The sequence below is a fragment of the Cryptomeria japonica genome, chromosome 9 (genome assembly GCF_030272615.1).
Source record: "Cryptomeria japonica chromosome 9, Sugi_1.0, whole genome shotgun sequence".
In the NCBI taxonomy this organism is placed as follows: domain Eukaryota; kingdom Viridiplantae; phylum Streptophyta; class Pinopsida; order Cupressales; family Cupressaceae; genus Cryptomeria; species Cryptomeria japonica.
Window position 1 is genome coordinate 330,838,418 of NC_081413.1, and position 22,546 is coordinate 330,860,963.

A 22,546-nucleotide genomic window follows, 5' to 3' on the forward strand; every position below is an offset into this window, starting at 1 on the left:
GTTGGAACTTTATTCTGTGTTGGTGTGGTCATAAAACACCCGTCAACAGGTGGCACTAACGGTTTTAGTTGAGTTGGACATGGGTAGCATTTGACGGTCTTATGTTCTTGATATTATAAAAGGGATTGAAAGGGCCCAAACCCTTGCACAACAAAATAGCCAAAAGGCAAATGAAACATGGATCATGAGCAATGGGACAAACTAAACCACTTAACAAGAAAAAGAAGAGTGAGATGCAACTGTGGCCAAGCTGCCAAAAACAACAACAATCAAAAGATAAAGCTACGACCCTGGAGATCCAACTTAAACAATGCCAAACCGTACTCTAAATGGCCTCAACCCCCTCCCTCTAGTATGAATTTGGGAGAAATATTTAGGAAGACGTTTCTTCTTCCTCCTAACGACAGTCCAAGAGATACTGTCCTCCAAGTCCTCGGAACGGGGGGAAGCAAGGGAGTTCCCCCATTGAGAGCCCATCTATTGCTCCTATATAAGATTAGGGGTTTAAGTCAAGCAAATTTACAGTTTTATACACTTGTTTTTTCATGAATTCAATTCTCCCAAACAAGAATGCTGCTTGTTTCATAAAGAAGCAATCATCAGTGTAGAAAACAAGAGGAAAGCCAATTGAAATCTTATTTCATCCAGAATATGCAGGAGAATTTAAAAAGTCTAGAGGCAATATTCTACGTATGCAATGTTCCACATGCACGTTTGGATCAAAATATTCATATCAGGGCACACGTAAATGAAATTACGACTCCTGTTTAGGCATATCAATCAAACCACAAACAAACACACAGCAAAATTTTAATGATATGTTGACAGTCCTTCCATCAATGTAGCTTGTTTCCCTACTTATTTTATTTCATAGACACAGAATTTCATCAATTTGGGCTCAAGTCATAAATATTACCACCAATACACTACAATGTCTGTCTAATTGAGCAAGCATATAAGTGTTCCAGCTAATTGCGGTAAAAATAGAATTAAAATGATTCATACTGGTAAATATTATTACTCACTAACCACATCGTTGAAGTTGCTCCAAGTAATTCATTTCTCATCAAATAAGAGTAGACTGACAAATACAATTTCCTTAACAAAATTTTATTTTAAGGTGACACAGGTAGATGCATTAGTGTGTGCCTTCCTATATGAGTTCAAATATTCACAAATAATAAACAGCCCATATAAGATTTGCATCCTCTGCAATATAAATTACAATATTTCTATCACTTGTGAGGAATTCCTGTTCAAAAAATTTATGGACTTTAAGAATTCAAGTCATGGATAAAAGCATTCCCTATCATAAGTCTGCTTTCATTTTTGTACAATGCAGACACGACCAATTTAATACACTCAATCTTCTTTTAGTCTTCCTTTAGATTCACTATTTTCTGTGTTTTCTATGCTGCTCTCAGTAGCATCATTAAACTGCCTCCCTTCAGCCAACCTCTCCTGTCTTAAATTCTCCCTCTCCACTGTCTCCTCTTTCTCCGATATACTCATATTCCAGATAACCATGAGAATAACGATCACAAAAAGAAGAATATAAAGAGATCTAATGTTAAAAAATGACTTTAAGAAGTCAACAAAGGAAGGTTCCTTAATACTTTTTTTGACAGTTTTTCCTTGCCTGTAGCCTTCAAGAAAACTGTTTATCTCCAATCCCAAGTTTTCCACGTTTAAAGTTTCCAATCCAACAACCTTCACAATTTGAGCAAAACAGCAGTTAGGAAAATTCAAAACAAGGGAACATTCTACATGAATGCATAACTATATAGCACTTGCACTACTTAAGTAGCTTCTTCTACCATTAAATATCAATTCACAATAGACAAAAATCTATCAACGGGTGTATTGATCAACCCATACACTAATCAAACAAGTTAGAACTAATATTGTATAAAATTTAGCATCCTTCTGATCAATGTAGCTTACAGCTTCAAGTCACTATGAAATTACATATCTAACAAGTTGCAGCATTAAATTCAGGACTTCCTGACCCATTCAATCTTAAACAAGCAAAGTTGCATGGACACGGATACGGTATCCAATACGGATACGGCTATTTTTTAAGACCCCCAATATGGATACGGCTGGACACGTCATTCATAAAAACACACATACACATATATTTAACACAATTTTCTAAGTTATTCGAGGAGATTTTCATTACTTCAAAAGCAATATAGACACATAATTGCTACATAAATAATGATAAGTAGATTTAACATTTTACAATATGCAAAAATAGAAGAGTTGCAATGGAAGATAACCTAAAAAATGGGTCACTGAAATAGAAAAACATTTCATTTGTCTTTCTCATTTGTTGTAGGTTTTCTTAATACCATTTTTTTTTTTTAAAATGCGTTAATGAAGTTTTTTTAAATTAAATTTAGGAAGATTTACGTCAATTTTGTTTAAAAATCAAATCACATTAGTATTTAGCATGGTTGGAAATCAAGTATTTTTGGGCATGCGTGGGTACAATATTCGACGTGTATCTGGGCTGTATCGGATACGTATCCGTTTCAGAAACGGGAACGGATACGGGGAAACGTGTTCCCGGGGAGGGGCAAAGGAGTTTCTGGCAACTCTGTAAACAAGTGCTACACAAATGAAAGGAAACTTTCTTCACATAAACTGCTGTTACAAGTGACATCTGGTAGAAAGGAGTCCACACCAAAAAAGTAAAATAATTTATTGATCAAATGATGGAAAAGCTTGTTAACATTACAATATTAAGAGTGAATTGTCATAAGCCTACAGAAGTGCTCCAGTAAGATGGACCCCCGGCCCACTAAATTGGGAAGAACCCAATTTTGAAAGAGCCTCTAAGGGCAACTCTAGCAGAACTGGTGTAGTTGAGCTTCTTAAAAGTGAAGCTCACTCCTTTCCTAGGGCTTTCTCATCAAGAATCTCCCATGGTACAAACTACAAACTACAAACAACAAAAGTGAAACTACTAGTTTAGAAGAAAGATTGAAATTAGCAATCGACCTCAACATCCGTTGGCTAGTTGTTTTGAAACTCCTTGTTAATCATCACAGCTTTATGTGAAGACCCAACTCCAAGCTGAAAATTGAAATGCATTCTAGATGAAGCAACGCATCTTGCATCCAAACTCCCATTGGTTTCTTTTAGCACCATATAAGGGAAGTAAACAGGCTGGTGAACATGTGACCAATACAGGTTTGTCTCATTCCCATCTGCATTCAATGTATGGCCAATCGTTAAAGACATGGGTTGAATTGAGAGATTGATAAATCTTGATGTGGAGATTTCCTATGTCAGTTGTCCTTGTTTTATGCATATAAGAGACTATGATTCACTCCAAGATCATGGGTTTCTTTTGCCTCTTTTAATAGTTGATGTCTTTCTTTATTAGAGAACATGTATACATAACTCAGAAGCCCCTGCTCAATTTGTCTTCAAAAGTTTCATTATGCTATAAAATTTATATTAGCTTAAGGTGAACAGACATCTGATGTTCATGTCGATGCTGCTCATATTCTTATAGAAATACACGATGGAAAAGGAAAATCATGTTGTATGGTGAACCAACAGCTTCTGCAGCAGTAGCAGACTTAGACAATTAGTTCATGCAATGAGACAACAACATGGATGAATTTTACTGATGTAGATGATTTGTGAAACCTTTCATTTACCATGCCTGCAAACATGTTCCTGGATTTAAGGAAGGGAAAATGTCATCCAGATATGTTCAGGCTCTTCCTGTTTTACCTATAACCAAGGTAAAGCCAGACTAAGAAAACTTTTTCAGCACTCCAACACCTGCCAAATTGGGAGCCTTGGAACTTGGTCAGGGATCTTTCAGACATTAGCAAATGAAAAAAATTTATGTGTTGTAGTTGGTATTTTTTTCAAATTTATATGTAAATTGTACAGGCATTCAGAAGGCATGAGAATTGACATAACACTAAAATATTAAAATACTAAAGGTGGTCTTATGGGATGTGAATGTCTGCCAGTGTGCCTCAAATAGAATGGTTTCAGGGACTGCTTTCATTTCTAGGTAAGCACAAAGTAGGTCTGTTGATGTTTTCTAATTACACACTCAGCAACCTCATACCATGCACCACACTTTTCAAGCTATAGTTGTGAGATTTGTGAGTGCTATGTCAGATAGGCATGCAAGATGTGAATGTACGTGGAAGAATTACAAACTGTCTAGAAAAATAGCCTCATTATACATCGTCTCACGGACAGCAAAGGTTTAATATTTGCTCACTGGAGGTCTTCTGCAAAAGCCTTGGGGATTTTTAAGCAAATTCTATTGGTAGGTATTTAGACAATATCAGCAACCTTTGCTTTTTCTCCTAGTGTCTGCCAATGAGTGCTTTGGTAAAGGATACGGAGTTGTTCTAATAAACATAATTGAAAGAGGATTTTGTCAATTTTGTCAGAATTTATGACAGTAACTGCCCCGATATAAATGTGTATAAAATGTGGAAGCCTAAAGTAGGCACATGACATGTCTAACAATTTCCCTCAAGGCATGAGTCTCATGTATTTTGATAAATGTAGATTATGCTCAAAATCAAAATGGGCTTGTAGAATAAACCTTGGATATTTTTTAGCAGTTGCAACTGGCAAGTGTTAAACCAAATTTAACATCATTTTCCAGTGCAATCTAAATGTGTTAAATTGGTAGCTTCAGAAAAGGCTATGAAGCTCCATCAGAAATAATTAAAAGCAGACATTGTTATGGCTGCCTTGATAAACAGATATGCAAATTGTGGCTGCATGCAGTAAGTAGAATTTTTCTTAGAAATTGCCTCCACAAGCTGTTTTGCAGTCATCAATGCTATGGAGATTTTCAAGTATCATTTTTGCAGGTGTAATGCAACTCTGCCAGATGCTTTTCATATTTTGTTATGAAAGACACAAAATCAGTTTTTTCAACTATAGAGCTGTGTAAATTAGAAAAAAAAATAAATGTCATAAAAGTAGATGACATGAATTGAGAAAACTGGGTTGTGTAATTTTTAAACTGGGCCATGTAGCTGAAAAAACATGTGCAATGAGTAACTCATACTTCGAATGATCTCACAAACACACATACCTCGGGTCTGGCCGAGGTGCTGAAACATGCACCAGCCTCATCCAACCCCCCCTACACACACCCACACCCACCCACATGCACAGACAGCCATTAACATACTGCCTCATAATAGACAGTGAAAAAGTGTTGGAGACTCTTTGAATGCACATTCCATGGAAAACACAACGAAAATTATTTTGAATTTTTATGTAACTTGGAGATCAGAACAAAGGGCATATGCCTCTACAACATTCCTTCCAACATCATCAGCTACTTGGCATCCACCAATGCAACAGATCTTCAAGGCTAGATCAATATTGATGAGAATCACCCTTTCCCCAGGTCTTTCCTCTGATTTTGTATCCTATGCTTCATATGCATCAGTCTTTCCAATTGTCATTGGACCTACCTAAGCACCTCTGAAATCAGTCTCCAATCCACAGTTAACAGTCATTGAAAGTGGTTGACTGGAAGATAATGTAAATTAAGAACCTAGCAGATCCTTGCTCTTCTCTTATGGAGCACTTCATATCCAAGCCCAGAGAGTGATTTGTGTCATCCTAGAAAAGCATGTCTTCCGTCTCTACCACCTCTTCTAACACTATCTACTCATCATTGAAGAGTGGAAATTCTTGAAAGAGAAGCTCTACTAAGAGTTAAAATCTATCTAGCAACAGGAAGAAGTATTTTGTTATCGTAAGCACACTGAACAGTCTACTGAGAATGTCGGAATTTCAAATATTTTTGTTTATAATTAGAAATTCGAAATAGCTCTGCTCCAATGTGAAAATATGCAAATATTCAACAAAACAGTTTTCCGGCAACAAGGGCCTGCAACGTTTTCTCCAGCAACAGAAAGCTGGCAAATTGTTCGCTCTAGGAAAAACCGAAGACTGCAAAAGAATCGGGTAAATTCCCGGCTCTCTGCCCCAGGCATCCCAAGGGTAAGGCAAACGAGGCCCCAGAACAATAGAAGTAATCTGACACAGTATAAACCAAGATCGCTTCAAAGAAAATTTAGGGCAAGCAATCCATCACAAAAATCTAAGCAATGTCCGGCGACGGGGGCTAACAGTGTTCCATTAGGAAAGATAAGGCATTTCACCCCTGCCCAGCGATGTCAAGCGCCTGTTTCACAGCCTATCAGAATGCAGCAGGAAAATAAGTACTCTCTCAAGATAGTGGAAGATCTCATTCAACCCATCTGGGATCAATACACTAGACTGGGATTACTGGTGGTGTGGAGCGGCCAAAACCAGCCGATTCAAAGCATTATTGAATGGTGGAAAGATAAATTTCCCAACCAGGTAAGTATTTCTACCCTAGACAATAATTTCCTATTCTTAATCTGTAAAAATGAAGAAGTTAAGCAAGAAATCTTATATGGCAATATTAAATTCTTTAAAGGATATTGTTTCCATTTTATAGAATGGATACCGAACTTCAATCCTATAACATTTAGACCAAAACAGTTTCCAAAATGGATTAATTTGGGTTTCCTACCAGTAGAATATCAGTTCCCTGAAATTTTAGAAGCTATTGGCAATAAAATGGGTACATTTCTTGGATGCGAAGGCTTAACTAGGAAGCAATATTCAAAATCTGTTAAAATTCTCTTAAACCTAGACCCCCGGATTAAACAATTAGAACATATGGAAATAGCAAAAGAGAAAGGAAATCGGCTCATTAAACCTTCCTTTTATGATGGGTTTATAGACGAAAAGGATATCATCCTTAAAACTAGGCTTAAAAACCTAATACCAATATTGAGAAAAATAATCTCCCCACTCCAAGCCAGGATGTGATCATCAAATTCAATATGGAGATAGGAGGGTTTATGATAGAATCTCTGGGAGAGGAACAACAGAGGACATCAACAGAAAATTCCCCCTCGGATCAGATCCCAGAAAGGTCTGGATCAGATGTAAATTCCCTTCTTATAGCAAAGAATCCCTTAAGCAACTCTTGCAAGATGCAGAAGACATTAGGGCAGAGGTTGTAGAACAAATTGCTATTCTGGAACAATCAGAGGAAACTCCAAACCAAGATCATATGGAAAATGGCTCAAAGGAAACAGCTGTAAACATCTCTAAAGAAGAGATTAATGGTACAGATGAGCCTGAGGCAACTGGCGACCATGAGGTTCCCCCGGAATTGGAAGTAGTCTATAATCAAGAGGAGGTCGAAGATCAAGGGGATGTAGCTGCAGAAAAACAACAACTGATCCAAAAGATAATAGAGATTATGGATAATGAGGGTTTGGATATTGAGGAAGAAGATGAAAATAGGGATATGACAGCAGATGAAGTAAGAAATCCTGAGGGTGGTGCAATAACCTCGGTTCAATCCAATAGAAAGGAGTCTTTAAAATTAGGCATTGTGCAAGACTGCCAAAGTAAAGAGTGCCCTGATTGTGCAAAGAAGTCAAAAGGAGGGGCAGGAAATCATTAAATGAATTGAGAATGATAGATAGGCTGGCATAAGATCAAGTAAAACTGACCTCCTTTTTCAATGCAAGGAAGGGGAAGTTCCTTCCCAATGAGCAATGAAAGTAATCACTTGGTATGTTAGGGGCATGACAAACAACTTTTAATAAAGCGCAGTATAATCTCCTAGAAGTCGGAAGTAATATTACTTCAAGAGACTAAACTCAACACAGAAGAAGTGGAGCTATTCAAGAGAAAATTGGGATCTTGGAAGACGGAATCTGTAAGGGCGGAAGGAGCCTCAAGTGGCCTAGGTGTAATCTCGGATCTTGTTGTGACCTTTTTCACACATCGACCCATTGCAAATGGGGACCCTCTCCTTTCCTGCTTTCTAGGGTTTTTGTTAGTGCCCGTGGCCTTCCACTTCAGTTTTGCCAAGCCTTGCTCAGTTTTGAACGGTTCGAGTCCTAGAGATTGAAAGTTAGTTTCTGTAAGCCAAGTGGTAATAGAGTCCGCATGCCGTCGAAGTGCCTAGAAAGGCCAAAGGACGAAGATCGCAATTGATTTGGACGAATTTGAACAACTTTTTATTTTTAGAAAGTTTGCTTTTTTGCTTTTTCCTATTTTTTAGAAAGTTTTGTTTTTGGCATTTTTAGCCCAATCCCCGGTATTGGCTATTTTTAGAAAGTTTTCCCTATTTTTTAGGGATGCATTCTTTTTGCTTTTTCGGAGTGGGGACTTAGGGTTTGCACTGATACCACTAACCTGCTTCGATCACAATCGAAAATTTTCAAGTTTTGACCTAAAATGCTAAGTTCCTACATTTTAGGGGTCATGATGCTTCAGATGGTTTGCCTGAGTATGGATTTCAAATTTCAAGTTAATCTGGTTAAAATTGAAGAAATTGTGGAATTTTGAAAATTTTCCAAATATTTTTCTAAGTCTGGCTAACGAATGATGTTGAGTGTTATGGCGGGTGATAAAAACTCCACCCAAGGTGCTAATGATGGAGGTGTCTTCAAACCCCACCCTATGCAAGAGGTGGTCATCTGAAAGTCCACCCTCCTTATGTCTTCAAAGTCTGCCATGCTTGGTGGTGCTTCAAAAGTCCGCCTTGGTGAAGTCCTCAAAACTCTAGCATGATGGTAGAGGCACCTTCAAACTCCGCCCTACTTGGTGATCTCCCAAAGTCCGCCATGGTGATAGCTTAAAAAGTGAACATGATAAAGTCCGCCCTAGGGGTAGTCATAAAAGTCTGCTATAAAGTTGGAAGCCTACAAAGAAGTCTGCCCTCCATGAAGTGGCCAAGCCTTCAAAACTCCGCCCTACTTGGAGAAGCCTAAAACTCCGCCCAAGCATGATGAGGAGGTAATTCAAAACTCCACCCATGAAGATGTCCTCAAAAGTCCGCCTTAGGGTGAGGAGATAGCAAGTTTGATGATGAAGCCCTCCATGATGCCAAGTGGTGGTCTTCCAAAACTCCGCCCTAGTCTTGGAGGTAGAAGAAAAGTCCGCCATCCTTGGTAAAGCAAAAGTCCGCCCAAGCAACAAAGAAGATGCTACAAAAGTCCACCTAAGTCAAAGGTGAAGCCAATACTTGCTAAAGAATTGAGAATAAGGAATATTCTTTGGTGATGTCACCCAAATCTTCATGGAATTTGAATTGAATCCCAAATTAGAAAGTTTCTAGGAGGATATTTGAAAGATCAAGTTCGAATATATAGACTAAAATCCTACGTAACCCGGGGACGCGTCCCGGGGTTAAAATCCCCCATCCCCGTACCAGGGACGTTTCGGGGACTTGGGGACGGCTAGGGGACGTCCCCCCGCTGTCCCCAAAATTGCAAAATTTGTGGGAAATGTCCCGAAAACTTGGGGACGGCAGTGACTCTCAAAGGGGACGTCCCCCCGTCCCCTAACCGTCCCGGGGACGGCCAGCCGTCCCCCTTTTCCCAGCACATTTAAAAAACAAAAAAAGACTCAATGCTCAAAAAAACAATTTTTTATTTTATTATAGGTCTATAAAATTGGATTTTAATTAATATGATGGGTAAACATGTCTGAATCACTTCCAAAAGCACTTAGAAATAATGAGCAGCAGCCTGGTAATAAATTTCACAACAACTTAGAACGCGGTAGTGCGTAAAAAAGTGGTTGTAGGTCTGCAATATTGGACTTTTCACAATTATGAAAGGTAAACAGGTCTGAATCATAGCCAAAAGCACTCAGAAATATGAATAACAGCTTGGTATAGAATTTCACAAACATCCAAAACTTTGTAGTGCATAAAGAAGCAGTTGTAGGTCATAATAGAAATGGAAGACTATCAAAATATCCTTCAACCAGAAATAAACAATGAACTACATGCAAACAAGTGTTGGCATATTGACAATGTATTTTCAATTATGAATGCATATTGAGTATTGACAATGAATTCTGAACATAAATGTGGTATGTTAAGGTTCTATAATGTACATATACTTGCTTTATCCATGTTTTCATATGAATATAATGTATATGTACATGCTTTATCTATTTTTCATATGAACATTTAAAATTTCACTATATATTTTAAATTTTCCCTATATTTTATACAGCCGTCCCCTTTGCCGTCCCCAAAATTGGCAAAAAAAATTTGTTGTCCCGGAAACTCGTCCCGCCATTCCCTGCCGTCCCCGTCCCGGAAACTCGGGGTAACATAGCTAAAATCAAATTAGAAACTTGCGCAAGAAAAAGATCTTCGAACTTAAGGAGATGACAAGCCAACTGAAGTAAAATGGAAACTTTCTTTGTGGATACAATGGACTGAGAATGAATTAGAAACATGAATTGGAAAAGATCTGCGTGTTTCTAATTGCAGATTTGAACTTCATTACAAATACATTCTTCACTTCTTCATTCTCACACAAGAAGTTCGAACTTTCTGAGCAAGCTAAGGAAAACACTGAGAATTATTTCGCAGAGTGAAGGTCATTTGGAAGAAAATTTTGTAGATTGGAAGTATTGCAAGATTATCTCTTGCAGGTTGGGCGAACTTCTTGAGGAATTTTGATTTATCAACTTCATTCTTGTCAATGTATCTGCAGATTGTTGGAGTTGAACTAGCTGGTAGAAGGCAGATTCATCAATTTTTCTAAGTTTCTTAAGATTCCTTCTATCTTCTAGCTTTATTCTCATTCATTCGAAGGTGAAGTTGGTTTTAAAATGCAGTTCTATTGCATTTTCTGATTTTTCCAGATTCATTGGAAGTGATTTTTGTTAATGTATCCAAATTTTCAGTAAGAAGGATCATTTTTAGATTAAATGGGATGAGGGTTTTCAAAGTTATAAAACCTAGCTTTTTGGATTGCAATCATAAATGTCCTAAGGGTGGAGAGTTTACATGTGAAAATTCCATTTTCATGGCTAAGTATGAAAATGAAATAAAAGCTCCAAGCACTTAGCCATTCGCAACCTCGATTTTCTTTAATTTAAGATCTGATTTCTAACTTAAGCTTCATGTTTATTTGCAGATTTTAGGCACGATGAAGTTCCAAGTAGACAAAGATGCTCCTCCTGAATCGAGAATGACCTCAAAATGGAAGAATATCAGCGATACTAACCTCGGGCATATCAATCTGAGGGAGTTCAAGAAGCGGATGTTCGGTTTAGATAACCTTGTGCCTACCGTGACCGCACGAAAGATGATGAAGAGTGGTATCGTGCATGCTGCCTGTTTTCTCCCTACCATGCAGTTTACAGAGTTGGTAGTTGAGTGCGCTAGGCACTACAACCCTGTCAGTAGGGATATTGTCGCACCAGATGGAAGAGTGTTGACAAACATCAACGATGAGGCCATCAGGGAAGCCTTCAGAATTCCAGAATATCATAATGTTGTGTACGTAACCAAGGATGACGTTGATCGTATGTATCAGGATCATTTGGAGGAGTACGACACCATCGTCAATCATTCCTGGTTGGACAAGCCAAGGAAAGGTGCCTCCAAACTACAGAGGAAGAGCTTGGTGAGGGCATACTTCAAAGAGGATATTGGAGATATGATTGTCTTGTTAAACAGGATAATGGGTAATCCTCAAGGCGCTCCATTTGAGCCCTGGATGTATTATTTCATAAACAAAATAATAAACGGAGTCAAGATGATAGACTGGGCTTGAATGATAAGTGATAACTTGGACAACCAGTTGATGAATCTAGAAGCGAATAGGACCTTTTTCATGAGCTCATACTTGTTCTATTCCCTGGCTAAAACCTACAGATACAGAGGCCTCACCTGCAGAGGGGAAGTGGGAAACAAGGAAAATCAGTTTCCTGTCTATGATTGTTATTTCCAGCTTCACATGGAAGAAAAGTTCCATTTCAAGAGGGTGAATGATACATTTCTGATGCACATCACACGGACACTACAAGGTGGATTGCATCAGAGACTCTCTCAAGAGTCTATGGACTTCATAAGTAGATTCGGATATTGGTATATTCAATACCCGAAGTTCACCTACATCAGAATTCAGGGGTTTTCCGGATCTCCCTATAAGCTCCCAACTTACCCTACCAACCGAGTTGTGCTACTAGAGGTTGTGAGGCAATTAGAGGGCTATACGACAGTTCAAAGAGATAAGCAGAAGAAGGCAGGAACCTCCTCTCTCACGATTGGAAATGGACTAGAGACGTGCCCGTCATCACAAGCCGTTGCCACTACAGAGAAAGAGCTGGCTTGGTACCCTTTCTACCAGTACAAAGCAAGAAAGAACTTTGATCCATTCCATAAGATGAAAAGGGTCAAAGGGATGACATTTGAGCACAGAGCTGATTGGAAGATAATTGGGCTAACGCAGTCGATAGTTTCGAAATCGGGAGGAGATTTTGGTCAAGGATTCCCTTGAACATGGTAAGAGCAACGGAAGTATTCAGAGTTGTTGATCAAGTAGAAGATAGTCTTGAGCTTCAGCAGCCAGGCTTTGAGAAGATGAGGAATGAGCCACTAGCCTTGGTTGATTAGTCAGAAGGAGAGAAGTCAGATCTGGCAAACCTCATGAGGTCGGTGGTCGAATACTCCAAGTGGTGGACATCTAAGAGGACGAAACAATTGAAGTCTGAAGGTGTGGCCCTGACCTATGATTTACTGAGAGTAGATGACTCTCTGTCCTCCAACCCTTGTATCTCTACAGGGAATGCTCAGAATCCAGAGAGTGTTGGGTCCCGAAAAAGGAAGGAATTAGTTGGAAGCTTTGGAAAGGCCAGGGGAAAGAAAGCTGTCGAGAGAGACGTGAGTCCAACGAAGGTCATTCCATTTTGAGTGTCGCATCAGCTGTGTCTGACCAAAATGCAGTTGAAGAGCAAGAGATGGACACATATATGGTAAATAATGAAGTGAGAGTGCCTTCTCCTTCGATCGAGGAAATAATGAGAGAAGTTGTCCAAAGTCCGGACAGGGAACAAGTTTTAAATGCAGCCACGCAAGTTGAAGAGCCTGAGCCCCCAATAGTTTTCCTTGATGGTATACTTACTGGACCAAGAAGGACAGATGATGGATTTGATCAAAATACTGTGGAGCAGTCAACCATTCCTAATTGGTTGAGGGAAAGGATAAGGGCTAAGGTCCCTAAGGAAACCCATTCTGAAGAGAATACAACAACATTTCTAGCAAAGGTGAACGAACCAGTCATAGTTAAGCCACCTAAGCCAGCCAGAAAATTCTCTTTGATTCAAAGGGATAGTGCAGGGTTTAGGACAGTTCAGATAGCTGTGCCAAAGGAAGGAAAAACTCGAGACAATATTGCCCCGGAGGATTGTAAGATTACTACTATAGAGTTGGGTAAGCCTACTCAGGACCAAGAAGTCTAGTACTTTGACGACTCTTGCAACGCCCTCAAGGCAAGGCTAGCCCAAGAGAAGGAGAAAAGAAAGAAGGTCAAGGAAGAGAATCAACAGTGGAAGAAATATGTTCTCCATCTAACCAGGCCACTCAACCATGAGATACCAGTCACCCCTCCCCAACCTCTGCAGCAAGAGTCAATGAAAGATTACGAGGACATGAAGGGAACATTCACATAGGCTAAGGAATGGATTTCAGATGCTTCGGAACGTGCTGACATACTATTGTGACCATTTCACACATCGCCCCATTAAAGTGGGGACCCCCTCTTTTGTTTTTGGTTTTGCTTTCTCTTTGCTTGTTTTTCTCTCTACTTTTAGGATTTTGAGTGAGTGAGTGGTCTGTCTGAGCTAGCTGGATTAGGGCTAAACCTTGGAAGCTCATTTTTTTTGGATTTCATTCAAGCTAAGTCTAACCAAATTTTGGAAAAATTTTAGTCTGCCTGAAGGTTCAAGATTGTCAAAATGAAATATACCTTTTAGGAGAGTCAAATTGGTTAGGTCAAGGATAGGATAGGTCTCAGGTCAGGTCTAGATTGAAGGAAGGTTTTTCTGGGTAAGGTCCTGTTTGTTTCTGAGTCTGAGTCAGCTACACATGGTCAGTGAAGAAAGGGAGTCCAGTCGGCCAAGTTAAATAGAGAATGAGATGGATTAAGGGCCTAAAAACCTAAATTTCGCTCTTGACCCTTCCAGGGGGCCCAAAGCGAAAATCTTTAGTAGACTGGATTTCCTTCACAATTTTGGCTGAGTTTTGACGTGTTTGAGGATGGATTTATGTGTTCTTGCCTAAGGATGAATTTGACCGATTTTGGAGAGCTAGATGATGCCTAAAAGAGGAATTTCGCTGCTGACCCTTCCAAAGGGTCCAGAGCGAATTTCATTCTAAGAGCAATTTCTTGTTTTGAGTGGGCTTACAAACTGGTTCCTGGCCTTGAAAATGATCTAACCTTGCCCTGTGAAATGGTTTGAGAATTAAAAACTGAGCAATTTAGCCTGGAATGAGGGAATTCGCTCCTGACCCTTCCAGAGGGCCCAGGGCGAAAATTTTATTTGAGCTTATTTTTCGCTAATTTTGGCTAACTTTTTTGTGCAGGGTCTCTTGGAATGAAGATTGGACGTCACTTGATACATTTAAAGATTTGGAAGCATGCAGAATGATGAATTTTGGACCAGAAAGGCAAATTCGCTCCTAACCCTTCCAGAGGGTCCTGAGCGAATTTTTGAATATCTCTTATCTTGCAATAAAAAAGGTCAAGTTTTGGACATGAGTGAAACAAGGACAACTCCCTTTACCCTCCTGCGAAAGTTTCAACTTGAAAGGATGAAGGATTTCGCCTAAAACATAAATTTCGCTCCTGACCCTTCCAGAGGGCCCAAGGCGAAAATCTTAGTAGAGGACATTTCTTGCTCAGTTTGGGCGAATTCGAGTATCAAAGGTGTGATGAAAGGTGAAATGAACATGATGAAGCCCCTAGGCCTGTTTGGAGATGAAAGAATGAAGGAGTTTTGTCCAGGAAAGGCAAATTCGCTCCTGACCCTTCCAGAGGGTCCAGAGCGAAATTCCTTAAAAACACATTTTTTGGCCTTTCTTGGACCTGAAATCCTATTCTTAGCACAATGCAAGATGAAATCTTACTTAACAAAGAAGTTTCAAGGTGAAAAGTGAGAGATTTTGGTCAAAATTGCAAAATTCGTTCCTGACCCTCTGTTGACGTGTATTTTATACACAATCATACACAGAATAAAATACCCAAAGGCATCTTATCCTCTCTTGAATAAAGTCGCTAACTGCTGAAGATATCGCAAGAAGGATCAGTTAGGGTGACTCCAATGTTCTTTTTGGTAGGGTCTCTACGTGTAAAATGAAGTCCCTTGATCCCTCTTGGCCACTTGATACTTGATAAACCTTTGAAAATCTAAGCCTTTGTGAAGATTTCGCTCTGGTCCCTGGGAGAGGGACGGGAGCTATACTGAATTTCACCCTGGTCCTTGACTGAAGGACAGGAGCGAACTTGGGTTTTTAGTGCAAAAATCTTCATCATATTAACTTGCAATTGTCTTCAAAGTGCAAAACGATGTTCCTTACTCCCCTTCAAATATTCAAAATGTGGATAGCAATCCAAACTTGGCCTCATTTGAACACTTTCGCTCTGGTCCTTGCCTGAGGGACAGGAGGGAACTAGGATATTTGGTGCCATTCTTTCAATATTGGCGACCTTTGATACTTCGTTCTTCATTGAGATGCTTCAAAATGTCCTTGCCACCCTTCACCTTGACTTGGAGTGGTTTGAACTTGGAGGAAAGGCATCATAACTAACATATCGCCCTGGTCCCTGGCTGAGGGACAGGAGCGAATTTATACTTTCAAGCTCAACTACACTTTGCCAACTGCCAAATTTATCTTCAACGGTCTTGTAATGCATCCTTTCATTCATTCATGGCTTGGAATTCATTCAAACTTGGCAGGAAATTGACCTAAGGCAAAAATCGCTCTGGTCCCTGACTGAGGGACAGGAGCGCCTAGGTCAATTTGGAGTTCATTAGGTGTCTTGCAATCTTCAATATGTATTCAACGGGTTCATTTCACCTTCCTTTCTTGCCTCAAACCCAAAACTTGCTTGCCTTTTGCCCGAAACATGCCTCATGAGGAATTTCGCTCTGGTCCCTGGGAGAGGGACGGGAGCTACATTGAATTTCGCCCTGGTCCCTGACTGAGGGACAGGAGCGATTTTGGCATTTTGGTTCATTTTTCCTCTTGTTCGCGTTTCCAAATTATATTCAATTGATGAAATGTATCTCCTTTGACCTCTTCAAATCGTCAAGTTGTTCAAATCCTGCAAGGACAAGGTAATATTTGATTTTAAGCTTCGGTCCTTCACTGAGGGACAGGAGCGATTTTTACTCCTGGGGCATTTCTGTGCTCATGAAATTCTTCAAATTATATTCAACGGAAAGATCATGCCTCCCTTTACTACCTCCACTCGAAAAATCATCTTGATCCTGCAAAGACAGTAAGATCTTTGAAAACGAGCTCCGGTCCTTCACTGAGGGACAGGAGCGATTTTGCTCCTACAGGCCAAAATATCATGATTTCGGGATTTTAATCACTTCACAAAGCAAAAACAAGTCATTTCCAATGCCCAGGATCAAACATCAAAATTTTCAAAATTTGGTCAAAATCACTCAATTGGACAAAATTCGCAATTTCATCATTCACACTTAGACAAATTTAGACCCTTCATTCAAAAATCCAATTGAAAATAGACCAACTTACTTAGCCTCTGGCGAATTCACTTTATTCAAAATTGCATCCTGCGAAAGGAAGCTCAAAAAAAACTCTCAAGACTGACTGGACTCTGGCCTGAAAACGTCAAAACGGGAACCCTAAGGCTTGACCCTAAATCCAGACAACTGACAAACTACCAAAACCCCAAAAAGCAGAGCGAAAGGTGAGCAACAACGAGCAAAAAGAGGGGGTCCCCATTTAAATGGGGCGATGTGTGAAATGGTCACAACACCCTCCCAGGAGGTCCAGAGCGAAATTCTCAAAAACACCTTTTTCTTGCAAGATCAAAACGATTTTTGTGGTTGGAGTGGATGCGAGGAAGTATGTTTTGTCCTTTGAAGATAATTTGGATAGTCAAGAAGAAGCAACCAAGCCTAGAATGGGAAAATCTCTCCTGACCCTTCCAGAGGGTCCAGGGCGAAAATCAAAAAACCTATCTTTTCTTCCAAAGTTTGAGCGAAGCTAAGCCTAGGCATGGGTTTAGAACAATGTTTGGATTGCCTTGAAGTGAGGAGAGATTGTTGAAAGTGAAAGTTTTGAAGCCAAGAAAGAAATTCGCTCCTGACCCTTCCAGAGGGTCCAGAGCGAAATTTCCGAGTCCTCCCCTTTTTTTGCAAATTCAAGACAAAATCTTGCTATTCATGACTTAGATGGGAGAAGGACATGATGTTTTATGCCTTAGAAGTGATTTGAAGTTAAAAGAATGAAGGAATGTGCCTAAAAACTCAAAATTCGCTCCTGACCCTCCCAGAGGGCCCAGGGCGAAAATCATAAAATCAACCTATTCCTTTTGAGTTTTTGCTAAGGCAAGGATGCACTAAGGTAGAAATAACCTTTAAGACCATGATGAGTAATTGTTGGCTTCAAAAAACTTGATGATTCTAGGCCAAGGAAGAAAAATCGCTCCTGACCCTTCCAGAGGGTCCAGGGCGAAAAATTTGAAAAATCCCTATTTTACCTTGTAGAAACAAGACAAACTTGGGTGGAATGAATAAGGAAGAATATTGCCTAGCGATGAGTGAAGGATTCAACGAAAGATGATGAAGGAATTAGCCTAAGGAGGAAAAATCGCTCCTGACCCTTCCAAAGGGTCCAGGGCGAAATCATTAGGAAGTTTCATTAAGCATTGATCAAACCTTGATTTTCCCTAATTTCCACTAAATTACCTAAATCCAAGACATTTGGGAGGTTGAATTAAATTCGCATTAATTAAGGCATTGGCAATTTAATAAATTAATTTTTAGGCCTTAAAAAAAAAAAAATTCACCTTGGAGGCATTAAAATTAATTTTTTTAAATTAAAAAATACAAATGAGCGCTCAAAAATCATTATTATGCCTTTATAGGCAAGTCGGCCACCTTTTCAAGGAATTTTTATTTATTTTTACCCCTTATTTGCCAAGTCGGCCTTGAAGGGATTAGGGTGAGCGCCCTATATAAAGGGGGAGTGTTGTTTCAAATTTCGAATCATTCATTCATTCCTTCTAAGTGCGATTTTGAGGAGCAAATTGAGGAGCGAAATCCAGCAGATTGGAGGTTAAATTTCCAAAATTTGCTGAGTGTTGAAGGATAATTTCCAGATTTTGAAAAGCTAGTGGAGGGTGAAGCTCTTTTGAAGGTTAATTAAGACATAATTCATCCAACGAAGCCAGCAATTCAATCCTTATCCAGCAAAGTCTGATCTTCTTTCTTCATTTTTCCAAGGTTTTATAGTTAAGCACTCAGGGGAAGGTATGGGGAATCATTTTGATGTTCTTATTCAAGGCTTGTTTTAATTTCATAGCAATTGTTTAAAAAAGGGTCTAAGTCTTAAAAGTTTGATTCCATTCATAATTAATTGAGAAATGAGGAATTCTACATTTATCATTAATATCTTGAATCTTCCCTTTGAAGAGTCTTAATTTCTACACTTTAAGATATGATGCTTAAAGACTAATTTTGAAATTTTTGTGTAGGCATCAAATGGCGACCCCCAAAGCCGGAGGAGCTACTAGTTGGCAGGCTCTCATCAAGGAAGATCAGAGGAGCGACGAATTGGAGACCAGGATCGTGTCCAAGTGGAGTAATATCGGAGACACCAACTTAGGAAACTTCAATGTGAAGAAGTTTCGAGAGGTCCCCTACATTGGCAAGCCATCACCTGTTGCGAGGAGGATAATTGAAAGTGGCATCATCAAGGCTGCAAGTTTCCCTCCCGCCGTCAAGTGTCATAAGCTGATGATCGAGTGTGCCCGCCACTATGACTCACAATCAAGGACGATCGTAACCAAAGACGGGAACATCTTAGCTTACCTTTTAGAGGAAGCTATAAGCAAAGCTCTTCATCTTCCAGACCATAAAGATATGATTTACAAAAGCTTAGAAGGAGCGAGGTCGATCTATGAAGATGATCCTGAGACTTGTCTGAATCTCATCAATAAGAATTGGTTACTCAAGAGTCGGCCTCGCCTGAACAAGATTCCCAATACACCACATAGGATCGACTTCCAGGAGGAATACAGAGACTTGATAACTTTGCTCAATCAAGTTATAGGTGCTTCTCAAGCCTTCTTCTTCGAAAAGTGGATGTTCTTCTTCATACAAGTGATAGTTCAAGGAAAAGGAATGCTTCATTGGGCCAGAATCATTAGCAATTGTTTGGACGTGCAGTTGAGAAGGCTAAGACCCACCAAATCATTCCACATGAGCTCATATGTTATGTATGCCTTAATCAGGAGTTTCGAGTATGCAGGGCTACCTCACAGAGGAGTGATCGGAAGAGGACCCGGAGAAATAAGGGTTTGTGATTCTTATGTTCATCTGCATCATCCGCCTAGAAGTGACTACAAGTTAGTCAATGACACCTTCACGATGAGCATTACCAGGATATTGCAAGGTGGGGTTCACAATTGACTATCTCTGGATGCGCAAGAGCTTGTGAAGAAGTATGGTGCATGGTTCATCCAGTTTCAAAAATTCACATACATCAGAGTTCATGGGTGTCCTTCACCTCCCTACATGTTGCCAAGGTATCCAACAAACAAAATAATACTACTTGAGGTGACCAGACAGTTGGCAGCTTATGCGAAGGCATCCAGACACAAGCATGGAAATGGAATTCCCGTGCCCATCATATTAGGGAATTCAGTTGAGGTGTGTCCTAACACTCAAGCCTCGGAGGATGCAGAAAAGGAATTATCTTTATACTCGTTCTCATTCTTTGCCTCGCGGGAGAATTTTGATCCTCATGGTTATATGGAGGAGACAGTCGACAGGAAGTACAAGCATGAGTTTCAGGTGGAGGATTTTTGGATGAATCTCCCAGGTGATTTAGAGGTTAAAAGAAAGATGCATTCTAGGCTACCCTTAGATCTCATCAGGAAATGCAAAGTTTATAGAATAGCCGATCAAGCCCAAGATAATGGTAGATACCTCCAGTCATCTTATGAGAAAGAGGACAAGGAAGTGAAAATAGATTGGAATGAGCCCGAGGTTTTAGACTTGAGAGCCTTGATGGCCCCCGTTTTATCCTGCACTCGCAGATGGGTGGATGTACAGCATCAAAAGTTGAAAGAGCAGAATGTATCAATGACATTCACTTTGGAGGCAAGACCAGAGGAAGGAGAAGCAAGTGTGAGTAAAAATACTTCTCATTCCAAAGGCTCAAAGAGGAAAGAAAGACCTGAAAAAAAGGAACCTTCCAAGAAGAAGCAGAAAACCAATCCTGATCACCCACCAAGCACATCTTCTTGACATGAAAAGAAGGCAAATCAAGGAGAAGATCAGGGGAAGATGGTATATGAAATTGATGAATCTATGGAATCCATGGTACAAAATGACAAGCAAGAAAGGGGACAGACACCTCAGCAGTTGTCGAGTCAATCTCCCCAAGTTGATGCTAATGAGCTACAAGAAGAGAAGAATGATGATGAAGCGACATCTCCTTTCCGAGAGGATAGACCACTGCTTAAAGAAATACAAGTAAGGGAAACAAGATCCGCCAATCCGGATTGGTTAAAAGAGAGACTAACAAGGGTAGTTGTTGTTGAAGAGGAAGATGTATTTGATTTGGAAAGCCTTATAGGAAACTCTCAAGAGGTAATGGAAAAGAAGAAGGCCACAAAGATGTCCAAGGTAATTAGAGATGAGACAGGATCCAGGAAATTGCAAGTAGCTACACCAGTAGTGGACAAATATGAGGGTGAGATTCTTGCAGATGAGTATGACTTAGAAGCATTTGAGTTTGGTCCACTTACCTCCGAACAAGCAATGGAAGAAGCAATCGATTCATTTGAAGCACTTAAAGACAAACTTAAAGAAGAAATGGAAAAAAATAAGAAGCTTGAGAGAGAGGTCAGTGCTTGGAGAAGCTATTTTAGTCATCTCAATCAGTCCTTGAGACATCAGGATCCAGCAGTATCCCCTTTACAAGCACTCCCTCTTGAATCAGTGGGTGAGGCAGAAAGAGTCAAGAGCTTGGTTCAGCTTATGAGCTCTTGGATTGATAAATCCCACACGGTAGTCGTTGAATTTGCAACAAGAATGATGAAGACAGTTCATCGAGCTATCCAGGTCCTTGAGATTATCCATAATCTAATGATAACTGTAGCTGCATTCACTCGCACTAGAGATGTTATCATTCCTGTCTTACAAGTGATAAGACAAACACCAAGACGGATTCTGGCACAAGAAAAGATAATGGATGGAGGAACCCATAATCTCCTACAGTGGTCAGCTCTGCTCCAGATGAAAGAGGTCCTTTTTGAAGACATCAACACCAGATGCAGTCAAGTTGAAGGTATCATTCATCCAATTCAAGATAAGGTGTTTGAGGTGTTATGTACCATTATTGGCAGGCGGATCGAGATTGAGACAGATGTGGACATCCAAGAGTTGGAGGAGAGAGTCAAGGTTATCTTTTGCAAAAAAGAACTTGAACCTGGATGGGAGACGGCTCTTCTCACTGCTTTTGATCAAGTCCTTCACTTGGAAGAGCAAATGAAGAATCTTCCTGAGATTCCCATTGCTGAGCTCGAGAGAGCTGTGTCCAGATTCATTGAATATGCTAAGAAAGAGCATAGGAAAGGGAACAAAATTCTAGATGAAAAGTTGTTATAGGATGATGTGGCAGCTTAATTCCTATTGGTCTATGGTTCCTCGATATTTGTGCCAATTAATTATTGGCTATGCATTTAATGATGTTTATCTAAATGGGGACCTTTTTGTAACAAACCCTAATTAGGGTTTAGGTGTCAAAATCTCAGCCGTTGATCTTCTTTCGATCTGGGCCATTCATTGTATTTGAGGATGCTATATATACCCTCACTCATTTTCATTTTGATATATAGAAGTTAGAAAAAAGGAGAGAGAGCTTAGAGAGAAAAAAGTAATTGTGTAGCAAGCTTGAGTAGTGAAGAAAGAATTTTGAACAATTGTTGTCTATTTGGCTTTGAGATCAATAAAATATTGAAGTTATGGTGTTTTATTGCAATACTTGTGGCTATCTTCATGATTGTTTATTTTCTTGAATCACTCTCAGTTGAAGTAGTATCTAAGTTTAAGTTTGAAGGACTAAGTGTTGTGCTTGATCTTTGGTGAGATTCACGTTCCAAACCACTAGCTTCTTACTGATTGTAAGGACGCCTTGTGTGGTCAACTGGAAATATTGAGATTGCTTAAAATTCAATCATTTTTGGAAGTATTGATATGTATCTCTATGATAGTATCTATATCCTTGATGATTTGAAAGTTACTGAATCACCTTAGAAGATCGCATCAATTCCAGTAGAGTTGTAATTTCTTGGCGATACTGAAATTGGTAGAATCTTACCAAGTCTAGTCTTCATTTGAGTCATTCTTAGGATTAGTTTAAGTTTTCCTTCCTTGAAACCCTTATCTTTTGACATTTTTGAAA

The 22,546-nt window shown here is 39.6% G+C and overlaps 1 protein-coding gene across 1 annotated transcript in view; it reads right to left on the minus strand.

The window, feature by feature from the left end:
• Window positions 1-1,082: 1,082 nt before the first annotated feature.
• LOC131029734 (protein disulfide isomerase-like 5-2) overlaps window positions 1,083-22,546 on the minus strand; it is a 48,450-nt gene continuing 26,986 nt past the window's right edge. The window contains exon 5 of the mRNA XM_057960364.2: window positions 1,083-1,710. Coding sequence (XP_057816347.2) covers window positions 1,363-1,710 — 348 coding nt within the window. The 3' untranslated portion in view covers window positions 1,083-1,362. The remainder of the gene's footprint in view (window positions 1,711-22,546) is intronic.